The sequence below is a fragment of the Centroberyx gerrardi genome, chromosome 6 (genome assembly GCF_048128805.1).
Source record: "Centroberyx gerrardi isolate f3 chromosome 6, fCenGer3.hap1.cur.20231027, whole genome shotgun sequence".
NCBI classification, from domain to species: domain Eukaryota; kingdom Metazoa; phylum Chordata; class Actinopteri; order Beryciformes; family Berycidae; genus Centroberyx; species Centroberyx gerrardi.
Window position 1 is genome coordinate 7631723 of NC_136002.1, and position 26518 is coordinate 7658240.

General features: G+C 44.5%; 1 protein-coding gene across 3 annotated transcripts in view; it reads left to right on the forward strand.

Annotated features, from left to right (window-relative positions):
* pik3cb (phosphatidylinositol-4,5-bisphosphate 3-kinase, catalytic subunit beta) overlaps positions 1–26518 on the forward strand; it is a 55372-nt gene that overhangs the window by 9931 nt on the left and 18923 nt on the right. For 2 of the 3 annotated variants that reach the window (XR_011784545.2, XM_071897233.2), the window contains exons 2-6: positions 450–529; positions 15629–15824; positions 20232–20460; positions 23493–23722; positions 26172–26351. Coding sequence is in view for 2 of the 3 variants with exons in the window: in XM_071897233.2 (XP_071753334.1) it covers positions 15666–15824; positions 20232–20460; positions 23493–23722; positions 26172–26351 (798 nt within the window). In the remaining variant the exon portion in view is untranslated. The remainder of the gene's footprint in view (positions 1–449; positions 530–15628; positions 15825–20231; positions 20461–23492; positions 23723–26171; positions 26352–26518) is intronic. The other variant, XM_078284017.1, reaches the window with a different exon arrangement.

Below are 26518 nucleotides of genomic sequence, written 5' to 3' on the forward strand. Positions count from 1 at the left end.
GAGAAAAGAGGGAAGGGTGAGAGCAAGAGAGAGCGGGATGGAAGGGTGAGGAGCGACAGGGAAGAGGGGGTAGAAGGGGGAGAGGTGGGGGGGCGTTTGAGTGCTGTGTACTTTCTGTTGTCTTATCTCTAATGACTCTGGGCCCCCTTGAGTGTGAGAGAGAGCCTACTCCAGGTGATGCAGACACACACACACACACACGCACTTCCGATGCGTTAGTCTCTCACTTACAGAGCAAAAATCACCAAAAAAAACACCTCCCATTAATTTACTGTCTACCTCCTACTCACTTGTTCTTTCACTTTCTCACCCTCTCTCTCACACACGGTATAAATACACACACTCAAAGAAACAGCACCCACACTTTTCTCACATTCTGTGCCACCCCCCACCCCACCCATACCCTCACCCCTAACAGCAGAAACTTGTTTTGTCTCCTCTTCCGTCAGATGCAGCGTCCCAGCAGCTCTCCAGACACCTCCAGCAAGGAGCAGAGGCACAGGAAATAAGAGACTCCAGGAGACAGCAGGTAAGACCTCTGTGTGTGTGTGTGTGTGTGTGTGACCTACTTTACCTATGATTTAGCGGTGTGTGTGTGTGTGTGTGTGTGTGTGTGTGTGTGAGAGAGAGAGAGAGAGAGAGAGAGAGAGAGCAGGAGAGGAGGAATGTGGAGCGCTGACTTGGCTGGAATCTGGGAGAGTAGGCCTCGTCCTGACAGGCGGGGAATGTTTGGAGGTCAGCCGACATGCGTTGCACAGCCACAGCGCGCTTTCTCTGCGGCTCTCGCCACAGAATGTTTGATGGGTTGTATCCTCCTTATTGGCTGAGTTACTAGGGCTGGACCCGTTTAGTACAAAAAACAGACCCAAATAGTTTTCTTCAGTTGTCACGAGGGCTGGGTGCTGTATTTTTTCAGATGTATTTTTTGTACTTTTTTCAATATCTGTGCTGAATATAATCTTATGTAATAATCATAGCCTTTTTACTATATACTATGATTTTTACTATTTTAAGCCCTTATGAACAAGGTATTTCAAAATGCAGTTTTACAATATAAAGGAAAATCATGCTTTGGTTTAATAAGAACTATCAGATTCAATGAGTTATAGTAACTGTTCAAACAATTTAAGAGCTTACATTTTAAATATTTAGAACTATATGAAGTGCTGTTAAATTTTCAATGCATTTATGTAAGTAAATGCCTTTTTTTTTTTTTTTCTTGCAGCTCCCTTGCCTCAAATTAACATTGAGCACTGTTAAGTGCTTCATTAGGTTTGAGACAGCCGGACTTGGCAGCCCAAATATAATATTACACCCCACACTCTTGGCATCGGTTTTGGTGAAATGTAGCCAGACATTGGACTGTTTCTGTGACATTGCGTACTTACTTGGGGCAAACTGAAAGATCAAGGTGTAGTCACGTCTGGACAAGTAACTAGCGAACCAATCAACAGTCACTGATTTTAGAACAGGTATGAGGATTGGGTGGAAGACGATGTCAGATTAGTAGCAAAGTAGCAAATTTTGGCACCGAATGTTTTGGTAGTTGGCAGTACCGACCTGATTAGCTCGGTGCCAAAAACAGCACCGAGCACTAGTTGTCACCAAAGGGAGTGTGTGAGTGTGCGCATGTGTAACAAAACTTTACCCTAGCAAACACAAGCTATCTTGTCCATTACAGTTTGTCTTTTTCTTTGTCTTTGCACTCTCTTGCTGTCTCATCTTCTTCATCCAATCAAAGGTTGTCTGTGTTTTAGAAGATAAGTCAGTCGATACTAAAAAAACGGCTCACCTTCCGGTCTACAAATGTGGGCAGAGAGTAAGCATAGCTAGATACAGTACTGTAAATGGTACTATAGTAAAAAATAAGCATAGCAGCGGCTCTCTGCCTTCACTTCTGCCTCACGTGTAATGCCAAATATGGCTTCTGTTTTTAACAGAAGCTATCTGCAGCAGAAGGCCATATCTCGCAACTTTTCCATTCACGTCAATGCCCAGTGCATTGAGATCGGACTCTGATCTGCAATTGTTTTTTCCTGCCGCACTTTGCGATGGCATCTGTGGTACCTGGAGATGGAGGCAGAGTGAAAACTCTCTGCTTCTTCCTCCTCTCAGAACCAGTGCTTTGGCTGAATTCAGTAGCCCAGGTGCAGCTTTCACATCTGTCAACACGATAACCACTTCTCCTCCTGTCAATCAGTGCCAGCAGCCAATAATCACCAATAATCGGTACAGATGCCTCCCACCTGCTCTCCTGCTCTCTCTCTGCCTCTCTCTCTCTCTCTCTCTCTCTCTCTCTCTCTCTCTCTCTCTCTCTCTCTTTCTCTCTCTCTCTCTCTCTCCCTCTCTGTTCCCTCACTCCTACTCACTGTGGAAAAATAGCTTGATCCAATTATCCACGCAACGCTCTGTCTCCTGTGATCCGGCCGCTCTTCCCACCGATGCCGCCATCGTCACCGCGGAGCAGATGGAGTTTTTATGGCACTGCGAGACCGTCACACAGCTCCTCTTAACAAGCCGGAAGAGAAAGTGTCTGCACTGACTGTTCATTCCCAGAAATGACTTCTTGAACATTCTCTCTCTGTGCGTGCGGTTTTAATTTTTTGTTTTGTGGGTGTTTTTTTTTAAACCCTGATACTCTGGCTGACATGAAGCGGTGTGTCGCGACCCTTTCACTCACACAATCCTAGGAAGCCCTGCCCTCGGACCTATTCTTAATAGTGTGTTTAGTTGCCATTATCCCTACTCCAATGCCCCTGCTACCCAAGTTATTATCGAGTCTGTGTATAAAAACGGGTATTTAAACTGGACAATAGGACGTGCGCTGCTACAGTTAACTAATTATAGATGTAATGAGAAAGCCAGTTTGCTCGCATGCTATGGGCGATTTTGCATTTCCCAGCTATGCAGCAACAGCGATATCAGATGTACTGGTGTGACTGTGTGATTAACAAAGATAATGCATTATATTTGATTAGTCAATATTGATTCTTAAATGTATTCCCTGTGCGTCACCTTTCCGTCTAACAGACCGGTGTGTGCCACAGTAAATATAGCCCAGTCTAACACACGGACAGGGGATACTGCAGTGTGTGTGGAGCTGAGCAGCACAGACGGATGTATAAACAGGAGAGGCGGACATCAGCGTATCGTTCATTAGAGCGCAGTGTTCCCAGCAACCCAGTCACCTCCATAGGGAGACGGCGACTGGAGCCAAGACATCTCTCCCTTATCCGGGCTTGTGTGTGTGTGTGTGTGTGTGCGTGTGTGTCAGTCAGTGCCAATGTGTGGCCCTTTGTTTCTGAGGGAGATAGAGGGTGATTTGGCAAGATGGAGAGAGACCAAAATTGAAAAATCAACTCTTGTGTGTGTGTGTGTGTGGGAGCCATCCCCGCCACAGTCAAGACAGCTCGGTGTTATTTTTGTCCGTTCCTTCCAGTCTCTCTTGGCTTTCCACCGCTTCACGACATAATCAGCGGCTACGGAGGCTGTGTGACAGGCTGGGATTTTCTTTACATCTATTTTCAAACTTCCTGCTTTTGAAGATTCTCATTGCTGCGAGTTGTGCTTTCGACAGTGACCTCAAAGAACCTCTCAATCAGCTCGGATGAAAGGCGTCGGTTTGTCCTCGTTCTTTTACCGCACGTATTTTTCATTCGGTTCCATCAGTAAACTGCGGTAGCACCTCTCTGAACTACCGCAGCAATGATAAGGATGGCTTTACAAAATACACAGCGTCGTTATGATAATACCAAAACTGTTAATAGAGCACTTGGCCTACCACTAATGTTTTTCCTATTGCCTAATCGACAGATGCAGCTCCTGTCAGTGTTGGTGACATTACCCACAAGTACTTTATCACCTATGAAGTCTCCTTAGCCCGATATAGTTTCATAGCGTTCGCCTCTTATCTGACAAGTTAAGGCAGATTCAAAGGAATCCATCACACCCCATGTAACGGAGCAGAGGTAGACACGAAAGAAGGTAGATAAGGAAAGAAAGGGGAGGGAGATTAGGTGAAGTCGATGGAAAAACATTGACCTCAACAAAACCAAGATGTCCACAACGTGTTCATTCACCGCCGTTCAGTATTTCCTCTTTGCAGGGTCACAGTTTCCAAGGAAAGCTTCCTCTATCCTTTTAAAAAAAGGACCTGTTGTGTCAGACGGAACAGAGGCTAATCCTCATGTCAGCCTCACAGATCTGCTGTCAAGACACAGCCGTGCTCGACATCAAAACAGGAAGAACCGCAGCTCGCCACTTCCAGTCAGCGTGCATATTCTCTGTGATCATTAGACACTGAAGCCAGGGAGGGCGGAGCTTAGACCCCAACAGCTCCAGCTGCTCAAATATTCAGTTTAAAGAGAAGAAATGAGGAAGAAGCCCGTAATATGATAGTCAAATTTTGGCTGGGCTCTCTTGTTTGTTTTTTCATATGCGTCCAGGAAGGAGTCAGTGAAGGACAGATAGGTGTTCTCCATCTGTGTTTTTTTTTTGTTTTTGTTCTTAGTCAAGGGCCGACAAGGCGAGACAAAAAATGGATTCAGCAGCAGTGTGTGTGGATATGCCTGTGCATTTGATTTCTTTATTTCCTGTTTCACAGAATCTGATGGGTCAGGCCAACTTTGCATACGTGTGGTTTTCTCTGTGTGTGTATAGGAGGTTGCTTTGAATGATGATCTGCAAATGTGATAAAACGAGAGTTTACGTAGCCTTTTACACAGTGAATCTATGGCAGTTTATGAGATAGAACGGCTTGTAATTTGGTGTTAAGTGTTGAGAATATTTCTCTTTTTGCCTGCATGTCTTGTCAGGAAAGCTGATGTTTTCCCCCAGTAGTCTTGTTGGCTTTCATCTGCAGCGGTTAGACTAAACAAGCAGCTTGTTTACATGCGCTTGGCGTTGGAGTGCTTTGACCCCTGTGGTCATGCGTGGGTGTACGGAGGCTGCTGAAGGTGTGAACGAGCCGCCTGCAGCGACAGATCACATACTGAAATATACAGCAGATCATGTGACTTATTTGTTTATTGCATTGTATGGGGGGGGGGCTGTGTGTGACCAGTGCCATGTGACCCCATTGCCCCCCCCCCCCCCCCACCCACCAGCCCCAGTGTTTTTACTGGACCTCAATAGGCACGTTGGGCTTTGTGGCTGTGTGTGTGTGTGTGTGTGTGTGTGAGTGTGAGAGAGAGAGAGAGAGAGAGAGAGAGAGAGAGAGAGAGATGAGGTAAGGGGAGGGGGGCGTGAGGGGTTAAGGGGGGCAAGGGCAACACAAGGGCAGTGTTTGTGCAGGGCACGGGACTGTCCTCGCTGGCACACACACACACACACACACAGAGGCACTTGCCAAAAACAGAGGCTTATTGTGGACACCCAGCCCGGTTCAGCCCACCCACTACAGTCATACATTGTATCACACATTGCCTCCCCATCTCTCTCTCTCTTTCTCTCTCTCTCTCTCTCTCTCTCTCTCTCTCTCTCTCTCTCTCTCTCTCTCTCTCTCTCTCTCTCTCTCTCTCTCTCTCTGTGTCTCTCTTTCTCTCTCTCTCTCTCTGTATCTCTCTTTCTCTCTCTCTCTCTCTTTCTCTTGCTATCCATCACAATTGTTCTCTCTCTCCTTCTGTCTCCCCCACATTACATTATCGCTTTCAATTTCTTTAAGTTTCTTCCTTGTTTCCCTTCAGTTTCTGACATTTACATTTTGTAATTCATACTTCTCCACCTGTATGATTAACTCTCATCATTCTGTCTTTTCCTTCCCTCGTTGCCCTTCTGACAACTTGGTCTTCTGTCCATCTTTCCTCCCATCCGCCGCTGTTCGCAGACTGATCATCCCTCCTCCCTCCCTTCCTGTCTTTCTTTCCCTTTTCTGAGGGAGGTGCGAAAAGTCTGACAGTTTCAGTCATGGAGAGGTCGTTATTGGCACTCCTCATTTTTATGCCTGTGTGTATGAGTGAGTGAGTGAGTGAGTGTGCACGCCTGTGCGCTTCTCTTCGCTTCTCTTGTGACTGTGAAGTGAATCAGGCTCTGTGGAACATCACACTTGCACATCTGACTTGCCCCCCCACACATACACACACACACTGACAGCGGTGGAAGCAAATAGGATGAACTCAATAGCCCATCTTCATTATGCAGACTCGACTGGCTGCATAACAATTACTATTCGCATCATATCAGATTTCTCTTGAATTATCAACAATGTGATCATGCCTTTTGTAATGCTTATCATTGTAGTAGATTAGGAAGATTTTATCTTGATCTGATTTGCCATCTATGACTTTGTAAACAAATGAACCATGTTATCATTCAAATGGATTTGAGTATTGTCACAAATATGACTAAAACTGCTAAACTGTGGTTTCTCCCTGCAACTATTATTCAAATAATCATCTATGTCGTTCGATTTTATTCCAACTCTCTTTTTCTCTTATCTTGTCTTATCAGCATTCTTTTCCTCCGTTCCTTGTCTTCACCTCACCCCGTTTTCTATCCCCAACTCCCACTTTCTGTCCCTCAGTCTCACTATTGTGTTTAACAGCACTCTTTCTCTCTTTCTTTCTCTCGACCTACACCCAACTGTTCTCCCAGAGGACCCGGGTTCAAGTCAAGTGTAGCCATGCTATGCACTGAAGGATGGACTCCAAATAGCACATGATTCTCTCTCTCTCTTTTTCTCCCTCTGTGTGTCTCTCCCTGTCTCACTCGAGGTCTCTTTCCCTCTGTTTGTCTGCATTACTAGTGACTATTGATCTGTGACATGACTCGGCTGTTATTACACACGCACACACACACACACACACATAGAGGACCCAGTTCAATGTGGAGGCTGTGTTCTGGGCAGGATTTGTTTTTCTTTTCTTTTCTTTTTTTAATGCTGTTAATCTTATTTTACTCTTTTTTTTTTTTTTTTAATTAGTAACATAAGCTCAATTGTCAAAACAAAAAAAGATGACATACCAGTATAAAGTGCAAAGACACAAATACAACATAGAAGGAATTAAATCCTTAATAACTGGAGTCCGCTGGGTAACTGAGGGTCCTTTGTTGGTTATCCATAGTAATAAAATGCATTTGCGGATACAGTGCAGAAGTATTTCTTGTAAGTATGCCCAGTGAAAGTCAGGAGGGAGCTCTTCTCTAATTCCAAATAGACATGCCTTCGGGCCAGGTTTTAAAGAGCGACCAAAAATATTATCAATCTCCTGTAGGATCTTTAACCAGAACTCTTGAATTATAGCACAGTTCCATAGGCAGTATATGAGGGTTCCTTATGTATTTTGACACTTATTACGCAGGTTGGACAGATTGGGATTCATCTTGTGTAGATACAGCCGTTATGTGTAAACGATGTAAGATCTTGTATTGCATTTCCCATGCAGAATTACACGCTAGAAACTGAGAGGGTTGTTCACGTCTCCCTCCAGTCTGCTATTCCAATCGGGACGCCAATGTCTGGGCAGGAGTGTTAAGTATCTTGCTGTTCAGCTTTAAGAGAGTTTGCATAGTGATGTTTCCATCATTACACCAATGGTAGGTATTTATCCAATCAGAATGATTTTGTTGACAACCAGAGGGAGAGTTTTCAAAGGGCAATAGTCAAATTTCCACAAAGCTGACTATTATAATAATTTGGGTAGCTTTACAGGTCCTTTGTTAAATTATACCATGAAATTGAGAAACGCATTGCTCATCTGTTCACACACACCTGTATACATGCAAGACTTGTACATCTCCATCTTGAATCTCACTATCACAATTCATTCCAGTGTTTCCCACACATAGACTTTACTTGGGCGGGCCGCCCAGGTATATTAACGGCCGCCAAAGTATATTTGGCGACCCATTTTAGCATTTTTGAGACAACGACGCCATCCGCGATCGATTAACTAGTGGACAATCTCCCCTGCTCTGCTCTACCCCTCCAGGGTTTCCCACACACAGAAAACTTTATATGAAACTATATAATCGTAAAACTGCGTGTAGCGCATTGATTCGCTCAGCCCCTAACTGCTCCACGCGATCTCTCTCTCTCTCTCTCTCTCTCTCTCTCTCTCTCTCTCTCTCTCTCTCTCTCTCCCTCTCTCTCTCACCGGACCCATCTGTTTGCCTCCCTCTGCACACGCGTGAGGGAGATTTTTTTTCCATGCCAAGAAGACGGCCGACTGAATTCCCGAAAAGAAGAACTAACGGTTAACGTTACTCGGAATACAGCTGAGTTTCCGAGATTAGCACGCTGTATAGCCTAGCTGCTGGTCAGTATCCACTGAGTGGACTGATAACGTTAATATTAACTTTTTAACTCTGACTCTGAATGTTTGCTCCCTCAATCCAGATTAATATTGAAAAATATTTTCAAAGAAGGAAAAGGACTCGTCCTGAGGAGGAGCAGGACAGTCTGGACCAGAGGAGCTGCTGAGCAGTAAAACAGAGCAGATAATAATGTCAAAGGCTGTAATGTAACGATGTAAAGATACAGGAGAGACTGACAGCACAGAGAGATGCAGCAGGGCAGAGGGCAGAACAGCTGATTTCTCTGTAAAAGGAGTCTCATTTCTATTCTTCACCTTGTAGACAAAAGCAAGCAACAAACAGAACAGTGTAGCACTGTTTATATTTTTAAGTTATGTTATGTTTGACACAAAGTACTTTAGATATATACAGGTTAGTTATTTGTTTGACAAATGGAACTATTTAAAATGGAGTACATTAGATAATTTTTCAGCCATCCAGGTAGTGGGATCCTTTATTGATATTAGCCTATATATTGACAATATAAGAGAATACAAGAATAAAAAGGCACTCAACCCCCCCCCCCCCCCCCCCCCCCCAACCCTAACCCTAACCCCCCCCCCGCCGTTGTCAACCCACCTACCACCACAAGTACATTCGAATTCTGTGGGAAACACTGCATTCACACAAATTGCACACACAAAGACAAGTTGCACACATGCACAGCCGCTCTGTACAAATCACATTTCAAAGCTGCTGTATAGCCTACACGCGGAGACACAGCAACGGCGCGTCTCTGTTGCATTAGCGAATATCGTCGGAGAGATTATGCTGTGCACTAAAAGCAGGCTGCGGCGTGCATGAGAAGGATCTGTTGACATTCCCCTTGCTCCCTCCCTCCCTCTCTCTCTCTCTCGCTCCGTCCCTCCACCCGCAGCCCTTACTCCAGTGACCTGGCCTTCCTGGCACAGAGGGGGGGCATTAGATGGTAGGGAGCGCAAATTAGACCCTTCAGATGTCATTCAAACTGGATTTAGTCACAAGGTAGACTTGCACTGTCACAGTCTATTTGGCAAAGTGATTCAGCATGATATCACAGCAAGAGGTACTTTGATGTGCGAGCAGATGGGTGTCAGAAGATTTTCAAGATACAGCTATTAAAATAGTATGATGTAGCTTTTATGATATGTGATATGTGCTTTTTTTGGCTGAAGTGTAACAATACCTCTATGGATTGGATTGGATTTGCGTCACAGTGGATTAATGGTGATGCCACAAAATGGCACTTTGGTCCTAAGTGAAACCTTAGCGTCACCCTCATAATGCAGAGGGCAGTTTAGGCCGCCTCAGCAAAGAAGTGCCTCAGTGAAAGCTGCATGATGTCACTATCCATTGCCTTATGAAGTCGAAATTCCTGATAGTGATGTCACAGCGATGCTGAGTGCAGCTGAGCGCCCCTCCCCCTCCGTCATCTCCTGAATGACTTTAAGAGGATTGAGACGGCTGGCTGTAACTCAGTCATCTTTCTTCCTGGACTAGTGATTACTGGGAGAAGAAGAGGTGGGGGGGGGGGCGAAGGCAGGAGAAGGAGAATTGGGGAGCGTGGAAGAAAAAATGAAAGGCAGTTGGAAGTAGGAGAGAATGGAGATGGAGGAAGGGATGGAGAGACAGAGGGTTTACAGCCTTAATGGCTGCCAGCCCCCACCCACACACCACTCCATCCTATTTCCGCTGCGCACACTCACCCCTACCCTTCTGCTAATATGAGCAACATAAGATGGAAGCTCCTTGCTATGCCAAGAGACACTCTGGCAATGCGTGTTATGGCGTCAGTGTATATGTACATAATAAAGTATATACCCTTCATTTTTCATATAAGCTAGCCAGCAATATTCCAGTTCTAGTCGTCTATTCCAGTCGATGTGGTTCCGTTCATTCATCTATAAAACCGTAAGCGCCATCACAAATAAGCATTCAGGAATAAAAATAACAGCTTCAGCCTCTGATTCAGCGTTCGGCAGCTTTTTATGAATGACTGCGGCGGGGACTTCTGCTCTGGTTGTTATTTGTCACTCACTTCCTCTCTGGTGTCATCGCTTCCTGTCTGAGGAGTGGGCGTGTGTCACCGTGTCACTGAGTGATGGTATGATGGAGTAGCTGTCAGGAAGTGGTTCGCTCACCCACACACAGATTGTATACACAATATACATACACACACGCCTTATGGGCACACCATACACATTTCATACATTCCAGCGTTTCCTCCAGAGTATATTTAGATGTTTTTTTGTAGCAGTCAGGGTGGGGAGAATTCTTTTTGGGAGATCTGGTTCCAAACAGACGCTGCCTCATTTCCAGTGCCAGAGCTGCTTCCAAGTTCCAGCACATTTTGAACATTATCCCTGTATTGCTTTTCTGAAGGGAACAGGACTAGATGATGATTTTGCAAGATGAGATGAAAATATAGAGAATATATGAGAGTATATGAGAATATACCTCCGTTTCCTCATGCAAAGGAAATCACTGCACTCTGTTTGTGTCTCATATATACAGTCACTCTATACACACACACACACATTCATACATACACACACAAACATACGCCTTTGTGTTCAGGCCGCGCATGGAGTCCGACTGAACTTGTCACAATGTGTCAGAGTTAATAAGACCGTTACTGCTGAATGTGTGTTTACCCTCTCTAACCACCACCTCCATCCACTTCTTACTACACCAACTGTCTGACCCGCCACTCAAACACACACGCACACACCAGCTGACCGCTTATATACACACCACCCAGACAAACGCATACTGTTGAGCTTAACAGCAGGGCCAACACTCTCCGATATTCTGCCAGAGCTTAACACAACAAACATATTGTGCACAAAGCTTCAAACATCATGAGTAAAAGCAGCCAGCGGTGTAAACCTAGTGGCTGTTCATGCATCTCTACCAGTCGGTTTACTCTATATGAGTTTTGCCTACAGTATTTTCTGTGCTTTCAGTGATCATTGACTATGATAAAGAGGAAAAAAAAGTATGCCTTTAATAAATTGTATCTCTTCCTGTTGAGTGCTGGAATGAGTGTGTCAGTGTTTGAGTTCAGCCTTGTTTCTCGTCACTGTTAGGCTTATACAGTAGTTTTTCTTGCGTTATGGCATCTTATGGTGCTGTATCAGGGTTAGAGGACCATCCCATTGGAAATGCATGTAAAAAAAAAACTTAATGTATGGTGCTGTGAGGCGCTTTGGATGAAAGTGTCCGCTAAACAGCACGTCTTTGTTTTTATACAGAAAGATGTGACACTCTCCGCTTGCCGAGAGGCGGAAACGCTGACTCAGGTTGTCCCAGTATTGCCTCTGTGCGTGTGTGTGTGTGTGTGTGTGTGTGTGTGTGTATACTCATTTACAGTAGTACAGTATTTCTAGCGGAGCATCAAGGGAGGTGAGAGGGTTTTAGATCCTCTTTGTGAACTGGCTGTTTTATTTTTAGTATGGGGTGGAAGAGAACGTGTCACAGGTCACAGGGCCCTTAGTCAGTGACCTCATACCCCCCCCCCACCCCCTCCCCCCCACCCCCCACACACACACACAGCATACACACACACACATACACACACACACCCTTTATGTTCGTCCCTCTTTCTCAATCAGTCGCGCACACATGCATGCGTAGACACACACTTCATTGTGGAGACCCTCACAGGCCTCTTACTGTCAAGACAGAGGGAGCTTTAGAAAGAGAGTGCTGAGTAACACTAGTGTTTAGATAACCATAATGCATCTGGGCATGAAAGCCTTTCCAACATGTCACTGTCGTCTGCTCAAAGGCACCATTTCCATGGCGAGCAACGACTCCCTCCATCTTTTTCTTTTTTTTTTTCCCTTAATTCCACTGGCCGTAACAGTATTCTTTCAACGACCGGGTTATTCGAGGTCTCTATTTGTGGATTCATTGTGGTGGTATGTTTGGGGGGGGGGGTTTGGAGCTGAAAAACTCGTTTAAGTGATAATGTTATTCCCTGTTCCCCTCTACACTTGACACTTTATGGGCATTTCATCATAAAATCACACCAGCGTGTCTGTCACGTCCGCTTCCCTCTCATCTCCCAATTCTCCACTGTTTACCCACGCAGCCCTTCCCAGTGCATCTGCACATATTTGATCAGAAGACACATAAAGATTCAGACATGAACAGACGGCAGTTCTCTTCATCCCGGCAGCCTTTTTAAGGCCGCGTCAGGGAGCGAGCGAGAGCACATCGGGACAGAAGAGGTGAAAACGAGGACACGCTGTTTTTCTCAGAGCCGAGTTCTCATTTCAGGTCTGGTCCTTATGATGAATCCTCCGCATTTGTATGTAGATACGAATTTCGCTTGTCCACTGTCTCCCCACAACATAAAATGTATGCATGTCAGCCTTGTTGTGTCTGCAAGGTAAAAAGTGAGGACACATTCCTGCACTTTCAAACACAACCTCTCATCAATGTGTGCCTGGGGAGCCATGCAGTGGAGGCTACATAGTGATAGTGTATTTCTACTGATGTGGTTGTTAGACTGACTCCCCTCAGGCTCATCACTTGTTTTCTGTTGTCACATCAAACTTCTCACTCTCTCTCTCTCTCTCTCTCACTCTTTCCTCCCAACCCCCTCGTTCCCCCTCTGTTCCTCCCTGTGAAACCTGACCTAGCAGCAGACCTCTGGCTGCCTGCCACCATGTCCTCCATAACCCTGCTCACCTGTGTGTGTGTGTGTGTGTGTGTGTGTGTGTGTGTGTGTGTGTGTGTGTGAGAGAGAGAGTGAGTGTGCTGGCGTCTCGGCAGGACAAGGCACTATTCAAGCAGGCTAGTGCCAAAATGTCAGTCCCAGTCCTCAGTCCCATAATTAATAATGCAAGTGTGTGTGTGCGTGTGCGTGTGTGTGTGTGTGTGTGTGCATGCACACGTACTTGTGCGCGTCTTGTTCATCCATCCTTGATCGCCCTGTGTTGTCGGTGCGTCAGACAGACATGCTGGGTGTCGTGTTTCCTTTCAAGTGTGTAACTGTGCACCTTTGTGACGTTACAGGCTCGCCATTGTCTGTCCACTAAGTGTGCGTTTGAATTGCTTCAGAGTTGTTGTGTTTATTCTGTTGTGCGTGCCTGGATGTGTGTGTGTGTGTGTGTGTGTGAGTGAAACAATGTCTTGTGTATGTACGGGTTATCGCATACATAGTCAGCACTATGTAGTGTTTGTCTGTGTGGTCGTGTTTGTGCTGTTTAACTCATTTTGCCTGCATCAACCCCGCCTCACATACAGTAACTGCACAGTCCCTTTAAGAGACAGTCTGCCGTCCGCAGTTTGTACGGTACTCAAAAGACCATTTCCATTTGCATAGCTGATAATGTTAAGTGGCCGAGATAGTGGCTCCAAATGGGCCACAGATACTGCACCAGCTCGAGGCACATGGCATAACGCTGGCCCATCTGCGGCAAGCACAAGCACTTAACATGGAGGGGGAAAGACCATTAGAGGCAATCGGGGATGTCATTTTTAATGGGCAGATCGAGCCAAAATGGAGATGGACCTGTGGCCTATAGTGGAAGAGTTAATGTACGGGGCCGCTTGAGGACGAGGTAATGAGAGAAAGGCAGGTGAAGTGGTGGGATGGTGCAGCTGTGGTCGAGGCCAGAGCCCAAATGGAAACCAGGCTGTGGGCTGTTTTACCCAAGCTGCCCGGCCACTTACCGGAGCTCAGAGGAACTCCCTGCAGTTAACACATCAGTGTGCGTGTGTGTATGTGTCCACACAAGCGCTTTGTGTGTGCATTTGTTTTTGTACCTGGTTAGCTTCTAATGAAAGTGTGTGTTTGTTTTTGTGTGTGTGTGTGTGTGTGTGCATTGTCACACAGCTTGTGTTTTGAGATTTGGGCCAGCTGCTGGCAGCCACACCATCGTCATCCCTCCACGTTCCTCAGTGGCCGACACAAGCTGCCAGGTCCAGTCAAATCCTTTTGACACGTAGAGGGGAACTGTGGCAGTCTAAATCCCACTTCTGCCTTATTTGATAATTACCTTGGCAACGGCCACTGTGTGTGTGTGTGTGGGTGTGTGTGCTTGTGTGTGGGAATGTGCAGACAAGTACATGTTTGCATGTGTATTTGCATGTGTGCTTGTTTGTTTATTAGTGTTCATAGCGCTGTGTAGTGTGGGTGTTTCTGTACAGTACAGGCCTGTGTGTTTGTTATTGTATATGGCCTGTGTGTTTGTAGCATATTTGTGTGTTGCTCATTTCATATGTATGTATTTATGTATGAGTGCAAGTGTTTTCAGTGTGTGTGTGTGTGTGTGTGCGCTCTGTCAGAGGGACCAGGTTGTCAGACAAGGGGAGGGCAGGCTGACCTTTTGTTCTGCTGTTTGCTTAGTGGGCATTCCTCTGAGCACTGGCCCTCACCCAAGTTAAGGCCACAGCACCAGCCTCCCACTGGACACAGCACAGCGCTGCCCCTGCAGGCACACAGCGGTACTGCGGCATCTGCACCTCCCTCAACTTGATGTTGATCAAAACGAGCCTGCGGCTAAAACACTATACAGTGGACGCCCCTCGGAAAATGTAGATACTAATACGGCTTGAAACGTTTGAATAATTTAAGGCGTGCTTGATTTATGTTGCTGGACTATTTGAACGGCCTCAAAAGCTGAAGCATCACTTTTAAGATGAGATCAAGTGTTCCTTGTGTTTTTTCAAGTGTTCAGAAATATTCAGCTGCTTTTTGCCCAGGTCTACAGTGCCTTTTTGTGTCCCTGCTTGTGCTGTCAGATGCACACCATGTGTTTTTCAAGAATTAGGAAAAAACAGCTGCATTTTCAGATTGATGGCCAAATATTTTTGAAATATTTGTGCAATGGGCTTTGAATTGTCCCTAGAGGCATGACACTTCCTCAGCACTTAATGGACTGTAGAAACCTCCAATGCAGGTAAAAGAAAATGCACCGAAACTGGAGCTACAAGGTTTTCAGGCAACAGCAGTGCAGTATTTATCTAAGTGTTATTAGTTGAAAGAACATCGAACATAACATGAAGCACATGAGGTTGGTTGAGGTCATTGTCTAAAAAGAGGATGGATGACTCATAGCTTCGTCCATTTGCTGTTAGTTCTTAAATTGTTATTTTGTCAGCACTCTCTGACCTCAACTATCATTTTCTCCTCTGTCATTAAGTTTGCTAAGGCTAATTCACAGGTAGCCTAGCCTTTGCACTCTACAGTCCAATGTTGCCTACTCCTTTCAATCAACAGAGAGGCCTACTGAGAACCAAACGCATCTGAATAAATGAAATTAGGATATATTTCTAATCATTTTCTCCATTGTCAAGGTTGCACATTGCCTAACCTTCCTCTGTCCTCTCTCTCTCTCTCCAGGTCCTTATGGTTGAGGTGGTGTGTGGCGCCCCTTGCCATGCCTCCCGCCATGACGGACCTCCTGGACATGTGGGCGGCCCACTCACCCCTGGCCGGCCACGCCCCAGACCAGATCACTGTGGACTTCCTGCTGCCCACCGGTATCTACATCCAGATGGATGTGCCACGCGAGGCCACCATCCAACACATCAAACTGGTGAGTCGGACTTGGGCGGGAGACGTGTGGGGGCAGTACTGGATTGAAATCAGATTTTCATGCCTAAGTTAGAGTTGAAGCCACATTGTGCTGCTGGTTGACACAACAAAAGCAATCTCTCTTGGACTATTGGTTTCTTGAAAGTGCCATGTGGGACGTTTAGCCAGGACATGTGTATCTATGGTTGGGTGGTAGAGTTATTCTGTATGGTTATTGTAATACCACACACAATTTGTTTTCCATAGTTTTATTGCTTTCACTTCCATAACACACTTCAGAAGAGCTTAGATTGATTGCTCTGTTTGTTGTTTGTACTGCAGCAACAATCTTGATGTTACATACCTCTGGGCTATTGTCCTAATAAGGAAAAAAACAAGCTATAGCTTCCACACATACACTTACATGTACGCAGACACACGCACACACACGCAGCTGGTCAGTTAGACATTGTCTAATGCTTGTTTTGACAAAGGTGGCTGTTGCTGCTGGGTGTTTTTGTTTGTGAGTGGCTGGTGCTCTCACCATGCAAATAGCTCATGACATCATGTGCAACTGCAGCTAATCTTGGTTAAATGGAGGTCAGAGGTCATTGGACATTGATGTGTCTTTTTGAAAATAATAAGAGAATTATTTCTTGTAAAACACAAAGCTTCAAGGAATGCATGTTGCGAGCATAACTCTTCCAATAGCAGTTTTACTGTCAACGTCTGTAGGTAAATTATTTCTTTGTGTTTTTTTTAGGCCCCTCTGATGTGATTTAGGTGCCGGTCTATTTCAGGGACTATGACCTTCTCTCAGCTGATGTTTAGCATTCTTTCATATTTTCTGGCAGTCTTGGAAAACATGTGCCACACATGGACACACACACACACACAGAGAGAGAGAGAACATGTTTTCCCCAGGCACGCAGTGTTGAATAGTGCCTGAAGCGGTTGTTCTGAATAGTAAACAATAAGTCAGTCTGTGTGTGTGTATGTAATGTCTGCCTGACGTTTTCTCCAAATCACCGCTGGCTCTAGCAGCCCTTTAACGTGACCAAAGATATAAACTGATTTACAGAAGTCACTCTGTCTGGCTTATATTGGCTCATAACAATAAAGAATGTGTTTGTTCGTTTCTGTTTTTCATGCTACTGTATGATAAATTAGTTTTCTGCCAGTGTTCAGGCTCCTTAAGTTCACGTTTACTGCCTACTTGGGCACGCGTACATGCAGGAACGTGTGTGTGGGCTTGCACATGTGAGATATCTTTAAATTCATTCCCCTGGGGTCAGCAAGGAGAGAAGCAGTGGGAAGCTCTTGAAAATTATGAGCCATCCAAGCATGACGAGACAGAGCGAAGGCGGGGAGAGCGAGTCTTCTTCTGCCACCATTCTAGACACTGAAAGAGAAGACGGTGGCAAGGAAGCCAGGAGGGGTCTTAGAGTTCAGTCGCATAAGATTGATATCCCTCTTCTAAGGGGTGAAGGATTCCTCTAACCTAATCCTAAACCAATTTTTAGAAGAACAGAAATATCTGAATCAGCAGTGGTAAACATCTTGAGCTCTTAAAGAGAGTCAAAAGCAAAGGATGCTTATGGTTTGGATACCACATTTTTTTAAATCACGTAAGGATGCCCTAGTCTGCCCCATTGCTCATCTGATTAATTTGTCAATTAAGCAAGGAATTTTCCCAAGCACCTGGAAGTCAGCTGTTGTAACACCCATTTTCAAGGCTGGTGACCAAATAACTGTGGGAAACTACAGACCCATCAGTATTTTACCTGTAGTGTCCAAGGTGGCCGAGAAATGGGTAGCAAAGCAGCTGACCGCTCACCTGAACATGGGCCATACCCCTCTGCACTCAATGCAATTCGGATTTCGCACCAACCACTCAACAGAAACAGCCAACTGCTACTTTCTTGAAAGTGTAAAGTCAAAATTAGATGAAGGTGGTGAAATAGGTGCAGTTTTTCTGGATTTAAAGAAGGCTTTTGATACTGTGAACCATGAGTTACTCCTGTCAAAACTATCCTTTTTTAATTTCTCCACTGATGCCATTAAATGGATGAATTCATATCTAACAAATAGGAAGCAGTGTGCGTATTGGCAATACTCAATCAACATACCTTAACTGTAACATTGGTGTTCCTCAAGGATCAATACTGGGCCCTATTTTGTTCAGCTTGTATATTAATGACCTGCCTTTAGTCTGCCCATCTGTCAACAAACAAATGTATGCTGATGACACAGTTCTTTATGTACATACTAAAAACAAACAACAAGCTGCAAACAAACTAACTGCAGCCATGGTCCATGTATCTGATTGGTTAAGCAATTCATGTTTACACCTGAACATAAACAGAACTGTCTGTATGTTTTTCTCACGGAAACCTACAGAGACTCATCAACCTGACGTTTTTGTTAAAGGAGAAAAGCTCAAAGTGGTGTCTGATTTTAAATACCTTGGAATCATTTTAGATTTGAATCTGTCGTTTAAAAAGCATGTTAAAAAGGTGGCCAGTACTATCAAATTCAACCTGGCTAACTTTACGCATATAAGACCATACCTAACAACAAAGCATGACAGCAAGCATGACAATGCTGAAACCAATTGAGTCCCTTTACAAACAGACACTAAAAACACTTGACCGAAAGGCCAATAGCTATCACCATTGCCATATAGTACAAAAGTACAATTTATTTAATTTTGATAGTTTTAAACATTTTGCAGATGCTTGCCTCATCTTTAAGGTCTTACATGGGCTTGCACCTCCCCCGATGAGTCAGTTTATAATGCAGAAGGATAATAGCGGCAGGGCAACAAGGGCAACTACCAGAGGGGACTGTGTCGTACAATACAGACGTAGCAAGTTTGGGCAAACAGTCTTCTCAGTCAGAGCCTCCCACTACTGGAATAGTCTTCCTATTGAATTAAGAGAGAGCACTAATTACCTAACCTTTAAACATAAACTTAAGAGATGGCTTAAAGCAAGCCAAACTTGCAATCATGAGTAATCATACTACCTCATCTCTGGCACTGCCTTTACATACTCTCATTGTTTTTACATATATCTGTTACTTTTGTAATGTATTTATGTATTGTATTGTATTGTATTGTATTGTATTGTGTCGTACTGTAGTGCTTGCTGAAGCATTGTATTGATAACATTAGGCCACTAATTTGTAATAACCTGCCCAGGGACTACAGATGAAAATTAGCTCATTAGCTAACTCTGGCACATTTACATTGATGTGGAAACTGAAATGTTGATTAATGTGCACTGTCCCTGGTAAATAAATAAAATAAAATAATCCAGGCCCTATCAGCCGGCTCACAGCCCTCTTTCCAGACTCTTATCATTCATCATGCAGTCTGGAAGAGCGGGGTTATGAATGAGCGTGTTTCATTCATACTAACAAAATATTGGCACGGCATTTCACCGAAAGCAGAGAACGTTTTACTTCCAGGGAATCGTTGGTCATAACTTCTGCATAACGTCTGCTTTTCCACTCATGACTTGTCGTGGCTCTTGGCTAGATAGCAATCTACGCACTAAATACACAATAAATACTAATAACATTTACCACGACAGTACTTTTCTTGAAGAGGTTTGTCAGGTAATTTGGTTGTTAGGACATTATACAATCAAATAATGAAATCTTCAATGCATTTTGAGAGCGGTTTATGATTATTTGATTATTTCAGCCTCTGGGAATGTGGGGGAGATATGATCAGCTTAGCATAAAATCATGAGTGTTTCTTAAGAAGAAAATATTTGTTTGGAGGGCAAATGTGTCCTGTTCCAGCATGTAATGACCTAGCTCTGTAACCTCAAGATGAACACACACACACACACACACACACACTCTCTCTCACAAACACACACACACACACGCTTTGACACCCAACCCTGTGACTATGCTATGGGGACACAGACACATGAATCATGCCAGGATTGGCTAGTGGAAACATGATTCACATCCTGATTGGCTCATCCAGAAGCTGCGTCATCATGTTTGTTCCCGGTCATGGAACATACTGCTTTGTCAGTATATTACACACATGTTATTGTTGTTGCTCTTCATGCATCTTTCACATTTCTGAGAAAACTTGCATTCTTGCCACTGTAACTTTAAAACCTGGTAACTCCAATTTTGTGGTTAGTTATGTTTTTACTTCAGATGAAGGATTACAGTCCTCCAGACAGTCCTCCATGAGTTGCGAAGACTCCACAACCCTGAAAGGGTTTATGAAACCCTTTCTAAAACTATTGGATAACCTCATATACAAATGGCCGTCAAGCTAAAAACAAGGCTCTTTTTTCAATTGAAAAGTTGACTTTATGTAATAGGACCTAAAAGAGATGGTAAGCAATCAATCCAAATTCACACAATGCACCAACTAAATCTGTCCCCTCCCTCGCAGCTCCTATGGAAGCAGGCTCAGTCGTACCCGCTGTTCCCCGCCCTGGGCGAGATGGAGGGCCACATGTTCGAGTGCGTCAACCAGGCGGCCGTGCACGAGGAGCTGGAGGACGAGACGAGGCGGCTGTGCGACATCCGCCCCTTCCTGCCCGTTCTCAAGCTGGTGACACGCAACTGTGGCCGGGCGGAGCGCCTGCTGGACTCCAAGATCGGCGTGCTCATCGGCAAGGGTGAGGCAGCGTTTTGTTCACGCTTGGTATATTTGCAATGACGGCGAGGTAAATGCTCACCTTTCCCTCAACTTCAGGTGGCAGTCATGCAAACTCTCACACACTTTGCTCCCTCTGACTGAATCATTCGCTGTCCCCGTTCGACCCTGCCGATAAAGAAAAGCACTTACAGTTGATAAGTGTGACAGTAAATCATCCCGCATGCACACACACCCACACTTAAGCACCACCTCCAGCACGCCAACATAGCTCTCCAATTCGGCGCGTTCACCCTAGCTGTCAGATCTGAGGCCCATCTGCAGCTGGCTCCTATCTTCACCCCGGCTATCTGATAGAGAAGCATGAGGATTGACTGGACAGGCTCCTGATGTCTGTTCCATCACCTGTCACTTAGTATTATCTCTGTTGAAGATTAGGCCCTAGAGGGGAGCAAAGGGGAGACAAACCAGAGCACCGTTGTAAGGAAAGACCCCCACCGGCAAAAAAGCCCAGTCTTTTGACATGATAAACTCAGACACTCAAACTGTGTGCCGAGTTCTACGCAGGGATCCCATCGCTGTAACGTATTGAGATGAAACTGATTAAACATGATTATGATCCACCGATCCACTGATGAAGTCTTTTCATCATGAAAAGTTCAACAAGATCCAGCAATAATCAGGGCAAAACAACATTAATTTTAGGTAACGCATGCATGAATGGAATAAATCCAGCACATGCAGCGCAATGCATCTGCAGTGAATGATGCAGCGGTAACAGATTCTCTTATCTGAAATGAATTCACTTCAGTCGGAGAGTCACACATTCATTGTATAAAGTGTGATCCTGGCCTTAGATGTAGTTGAATGAAGAGGCATACACACATGCACATGCATACACACAACTACAAGCACACTCACATGAAAACTTCATTAATTGATGTTGTATGTGGTTATATGTAGTTAGAAATACACAATTACAGACAAAACCACCCATTTCCTCTGGCTCTCTAAAACACACACGCACATACACACACACATTTCCAAGCCTCTTCTCACTCAGATAGCCGGGGTCTATGGAAGTCCTCCAGGCTGCTGGCCACAGGAAGAAAGGGAAAGAGAGAGGGAAGGGGCTCTGACACTAATCGAAGGAGACCCAGACGATATTGATATTCTCCCTCCTGGCTCCACTTTGGTCTGACGTGATCTTTTAAAGGCTTTTGTCAGGGAAAAGCGGTGTTTGAAAAGGAACCCCGCAGGCACCGGCCACACACACACACACACACACACACATACAGACACACCGCACGCAGTGCACAGTAATAGACAATTACACACTCACACACTGCCAACAATCTTTTTTTCCCCCTCTCTCCACAAATGCAGTCACACAAACCGGTTTGCACACATACAAAATCCAACTAATGTGGTCCAGAGCCCTCCTTTGAGCGCTGAGGGTCATATGAATGTTAAATGGCTTTAAATGTCAACATGTTGTTTTCATTACCAGGAGAGTATTGTGCAGCACCCTTCCTAAAAAAAATAAAGGAAAAAAACTCAACAGGGAACAGGAAGATACGATCAGCCTAACAGCGCTTTATACCCCTGGCATTTGATGTTAGTGTGAATATTAGAGGCTCTGGTCTAATCCCATAAGAGATTGCCATTTGTAATCCATTGTAAACATTCATTACCAGTAGGTGCTACTGTCTGGCATCAAGTGTCCCACAGGTGGTTGTGAATTTTGCATGAAGGTTAAGGCCTGTACTTTAAAGGGCCATTCCATTGGAAAAACAAAATTTCCCAGCTCTCTGTGTGGTTATTATGAGGCATTTGGTCTGTAAATTGGTTTGAATATAGATGGAAAATCAGGGTTTCGTGATATTTTAAATAAACATGGTATGACCAAAACCTCGACTTGCTCCTCCTGGTTTCAAAATCGGCTTAGAATTGGGTGAAATTCTTTGTGTTTTACATCAACAATTATGGCAAATATCATTGGTTGCATTTTTTGTCCCACCTTTCCTGGTCCTGGCAAACGCACCATCCTCCTCCTCACTGTGGGAGTGTAACCTTCTGTTGTGACTGCAAGCTAGATAGGTACTTTTGAGAAGCTAATTTTACACACGAAAACCACTAATCAAACATGGCAGATAATTGTCACTGTGTAATACCAGGGTGTCAACCTGCACAAAGCCCAAGAGGAAAATTTACAGTGAGCCTGACTATTTCATTAGCAAGTATCAGACTGCTCCATTTAGAGTCAGATTCCTATGCAGTGGACTGCATTCTTTAATTTGATTATTAATTATTCATGAGACAATGAACAAACACTCACTTTTTATCAAAATCAAAGCATAAGATCAAGCTTTACATCTAGAGGAGACACCACCTGGGTCGTATTGTACATGTCAGTAAATTCAATCTGCAATTGGAGGTTTCAATCATTCACAAGACACACTTTTATACAAATTGTCTATAACCCATAAAAAGTCTGTGGTACTTCACTGATTAGATTGTATGGACTGCTGCCATACAGTGATGCCGATAGCACATACTAGTTTATGATAATGCACATTGTTTTATAAGCAATGCCGCTACGAATGTATAGTATGTAATATGTTAAAAGCTATACGCTGCGGTTTGGTTGCTAATGTTAACTGCCAGGCCAAATAGCCTAATATTACTGTATTCTCCAAGGCAGATGATCAACTAGGAAGCCAGAGAGCTGAAATTACATTCAAATAAACTGATAATTAATTAGGTCTGTAGGTCATCGTCACAGTACGTCATGGGAGTGTACAGGATCCATACTTGTTCCTTAAGACATAATGATTATTTTTGTCAAACTGAGCTCTCATAACATGAAGACTTTAACGCTTTCTGAAAGTTCTTCTATAACCATTTTCATAACACTCTTCAATGCACTTTAGGTTATTACCTGTTACAAAGAGTTGCCATGATATATTCTGTGTCAACTTTAATGAAACCATGATATATCCTGCTGCTTCCTTGCAACCCTTTGCCAATGGCCTTTTCCCAAATCCCCACCAGGTCTCCATGAGCTAGACGCTCTACAGGACCAGGAGGTCAAGGACTTCCGCAGTAAGATGTTCCGCATCAGCGAGGAGAGGATGCAGTGCGTCCAGATGATGACGTGGACCGAGTGGCTGCAGGCCTGCTTCTCCCCGCAGCTGGAGCCTGGGGCCGGGGCGGCCATCACTGACGGACTCAACGACCGGCCCGCCGACCTCAAGGTCATCATCCACTTCGACCAGTCTCAGGTGAGAGGCAGCAGCCCATTGGTTAATGACAATTCTTCTGTGTCCGTTCGGCAACTGATTGTTTAATTGGTTTGTAGGCCAAAAAATCCCATCATCATGATTTTATTTTCAAATATACAGTATTATGGCTCAAGAGAAAAATGGTCTCTATGATGCAAACTTTTAGCAATACATAGTTTTGTGATGCATTGACTAGAGTTGGTCCAAAACTGCCTGTAAAAACAGACAGATTTGTGACGATGCAATGACCTTTCACTAAAACACAATCAACTTTTAACACTGCCTTCATTAAACGGCTTTAATCATATATGTATATTAATTGAAGAAATATAATAATAGGGCTCCTTTAAACAGCCCCGCATTTATGCAGTGGTGCTGGGATAGTTTACATTGTGCTGGAAGGGACACTTGCTCTCCCTGGAAGATAGTTAGCACTTAATTACAAAGGATTGATGGCTAATTACAAGGGATTGATGGCTAATTTATGTACTTAAGTGAAGGACTCTATTATGTCTTGTCTTCATTACTTTCCCAATTGAGCTAGAACAGACCTTTTCTACAGCATTTGTAAACTTGATTAGGTTTACCACAGTGTTTAACATTAGTTTAAAAATGATGTACGCCAAATGAAGACATGTAATGACAGCATGGCTCACACAGAACCTCGGTGTCCTGCTGTGCTTGAGTAGCCATAGATCCATGTGATTATACCAGTGTGGACACATGTAGCCTTGCCTCTTTTTCTGCCCACACTTGGCAGCTCCCCAATAGGCGGCGGTCACATGACTGAGCCCAACTAGCGAGCCATGTGACACCACTAAGTGGGTCAAAACCATCAGTGAAATTATGCCATCCTCCCCGACACACACATATTAGCATGACAGCTCAAGGGACTGAAAACACTCTGATTAAAATGAATCTCTCTCTCTCTCTCTCTCTCTCTCTCTCTCTCTCTCTCTCTCTCTCTCTCTCTCTCTCTCTCTCCCTCTGCCTCTGTCCGTCCATCTGTCTATGTCTCTCTCCATCTTTCTATCTCCTTGTTATAAAAATAATGTGATTTAATATTGAAACAGATGGTTGTGTCCCACCAGACCTTTGTATATCAGCTTTGATCAACATCACACACACACACACACAGAGACACACACAAACAGGCCATCTGTGCCCCTGTGCTCAGGTGGACATTGGCAGGAAGTCCTATTTAGGAGGTCAGACACAATAAGCCACATTAAGGGCAGGAAGTGTGGTGGGGTGTTTTAGTGATGTAGTATGAACACGACCCGGGTTTGGTGGTTAACCCTCTTTGTTGTTGTCGTCTCATTTCTTTCTGTGACAGACACCAGTGTCTTAAGACAGCCTTGGTCCCACATTGCATTAGCATCCATATCTCACTGAGGACAGAGTATCAACCAACCACTTAAAGGGGACCAATCTAATTTCAACTTTAACATAACGTCCCCATGGACCATGTCCTATACGCACTGTATGTCCTAAACCATGTCCTAAACCACGTCCTAAACCTATGTTGAGAGTTGTACTCTCAGCATAGCTATGTGCTGCAGATTTTCTAGTTTCACCATAGGATGGCCGTTCATCATTGTTCATTATTGATGGAGGAGGTTCTTTTTTTTGTTGAATTACTTCCAGTGGGCTTCTGGAAATTATAATTTCCTCTCAGGTATCAGGTCAGTATTATGCTATAAATAGGACGGCGCAGTGGGCCTCAGTGTGGCACTCGAACACATTAGATTTAGTCACTATGGTGATGTGTGTAAGACTTGAACATATGCATTCATTGGCAGTTTAGGTATTTTAATGCACAGTCTGTTGGAGCGTGAACTCAAATTAGCCAGAAAAGGACACATGAATGTCCAAGTAAGAGCTCAGTGACTGTATGTGTGTGTGTGTTGCTCGCACACATGCCTATTTAGAGAGGTTTCTCTAGCTGAATAAAATGTAAGCTGCCTGTTGGTATGGGATTGTATCTTAAACTCTGCTATATATATCTGACCTTTAGCACACCCTCTCAATTCACCATATCCATCCATTTCTCGCTCTCTCTTTTCCTCACTTTATCTCCATTTACCTCGTCCAGACGTGTATACATAGCACCAGCTATTGCTCGTTTCCTTTTCTCCGCGCACAAGAGACTTATTGAGTTCAGCAAACAAGCGTTGCAGAACATGTTTCAGGCTTTCTTATGTGACCCAGCAGAAAGGCCACCAGCAGGTCATCGAGAACACTTGTCTCTGCTCCGGATCTCATTCATTCTCATCTTTTCGGCAAGGTGCGAGTTCCCTTGAAACGGAACCCAGGAACACTGATCTCTGCGGCAGATGTTGTTTTCAGCATTATTTCACCTGGGTTACAATTTGAGCATCTGACACTAATGAACATTTTCAGAAATCTCTCTTTGTCTTTCTCTCTCTCTTCCTTTCTACTCCTGCAGGACTCGGCCAGTCTGAAGGTGCCGCCATCCTGCACCCCCACTGAGCTGATGGAGCTGGCCCTAAGGAAGTGGCTGACCACCCACGGGCCGGAGGAGGAGGCGCGGCGGGGCCAGTATGTACTGAGGGTCAGCCAGCGTCTGGAGTTCCTCTGCGGAGACCACCCGCTCATTCAGTACAAGGTTGGTGGCCGCGCAATGGACTAGGTCACTATAGAAATCGACAGGGCCATTTAACAGGAGGTATAGGTGATTGTATTTTTTTATGTTTTCAATGTTTTGATCTACTGACCTTTCTCAAGAGACATGTAAGATTCATCTGGGATTAGGGTCTATCGGACTGATAGCGG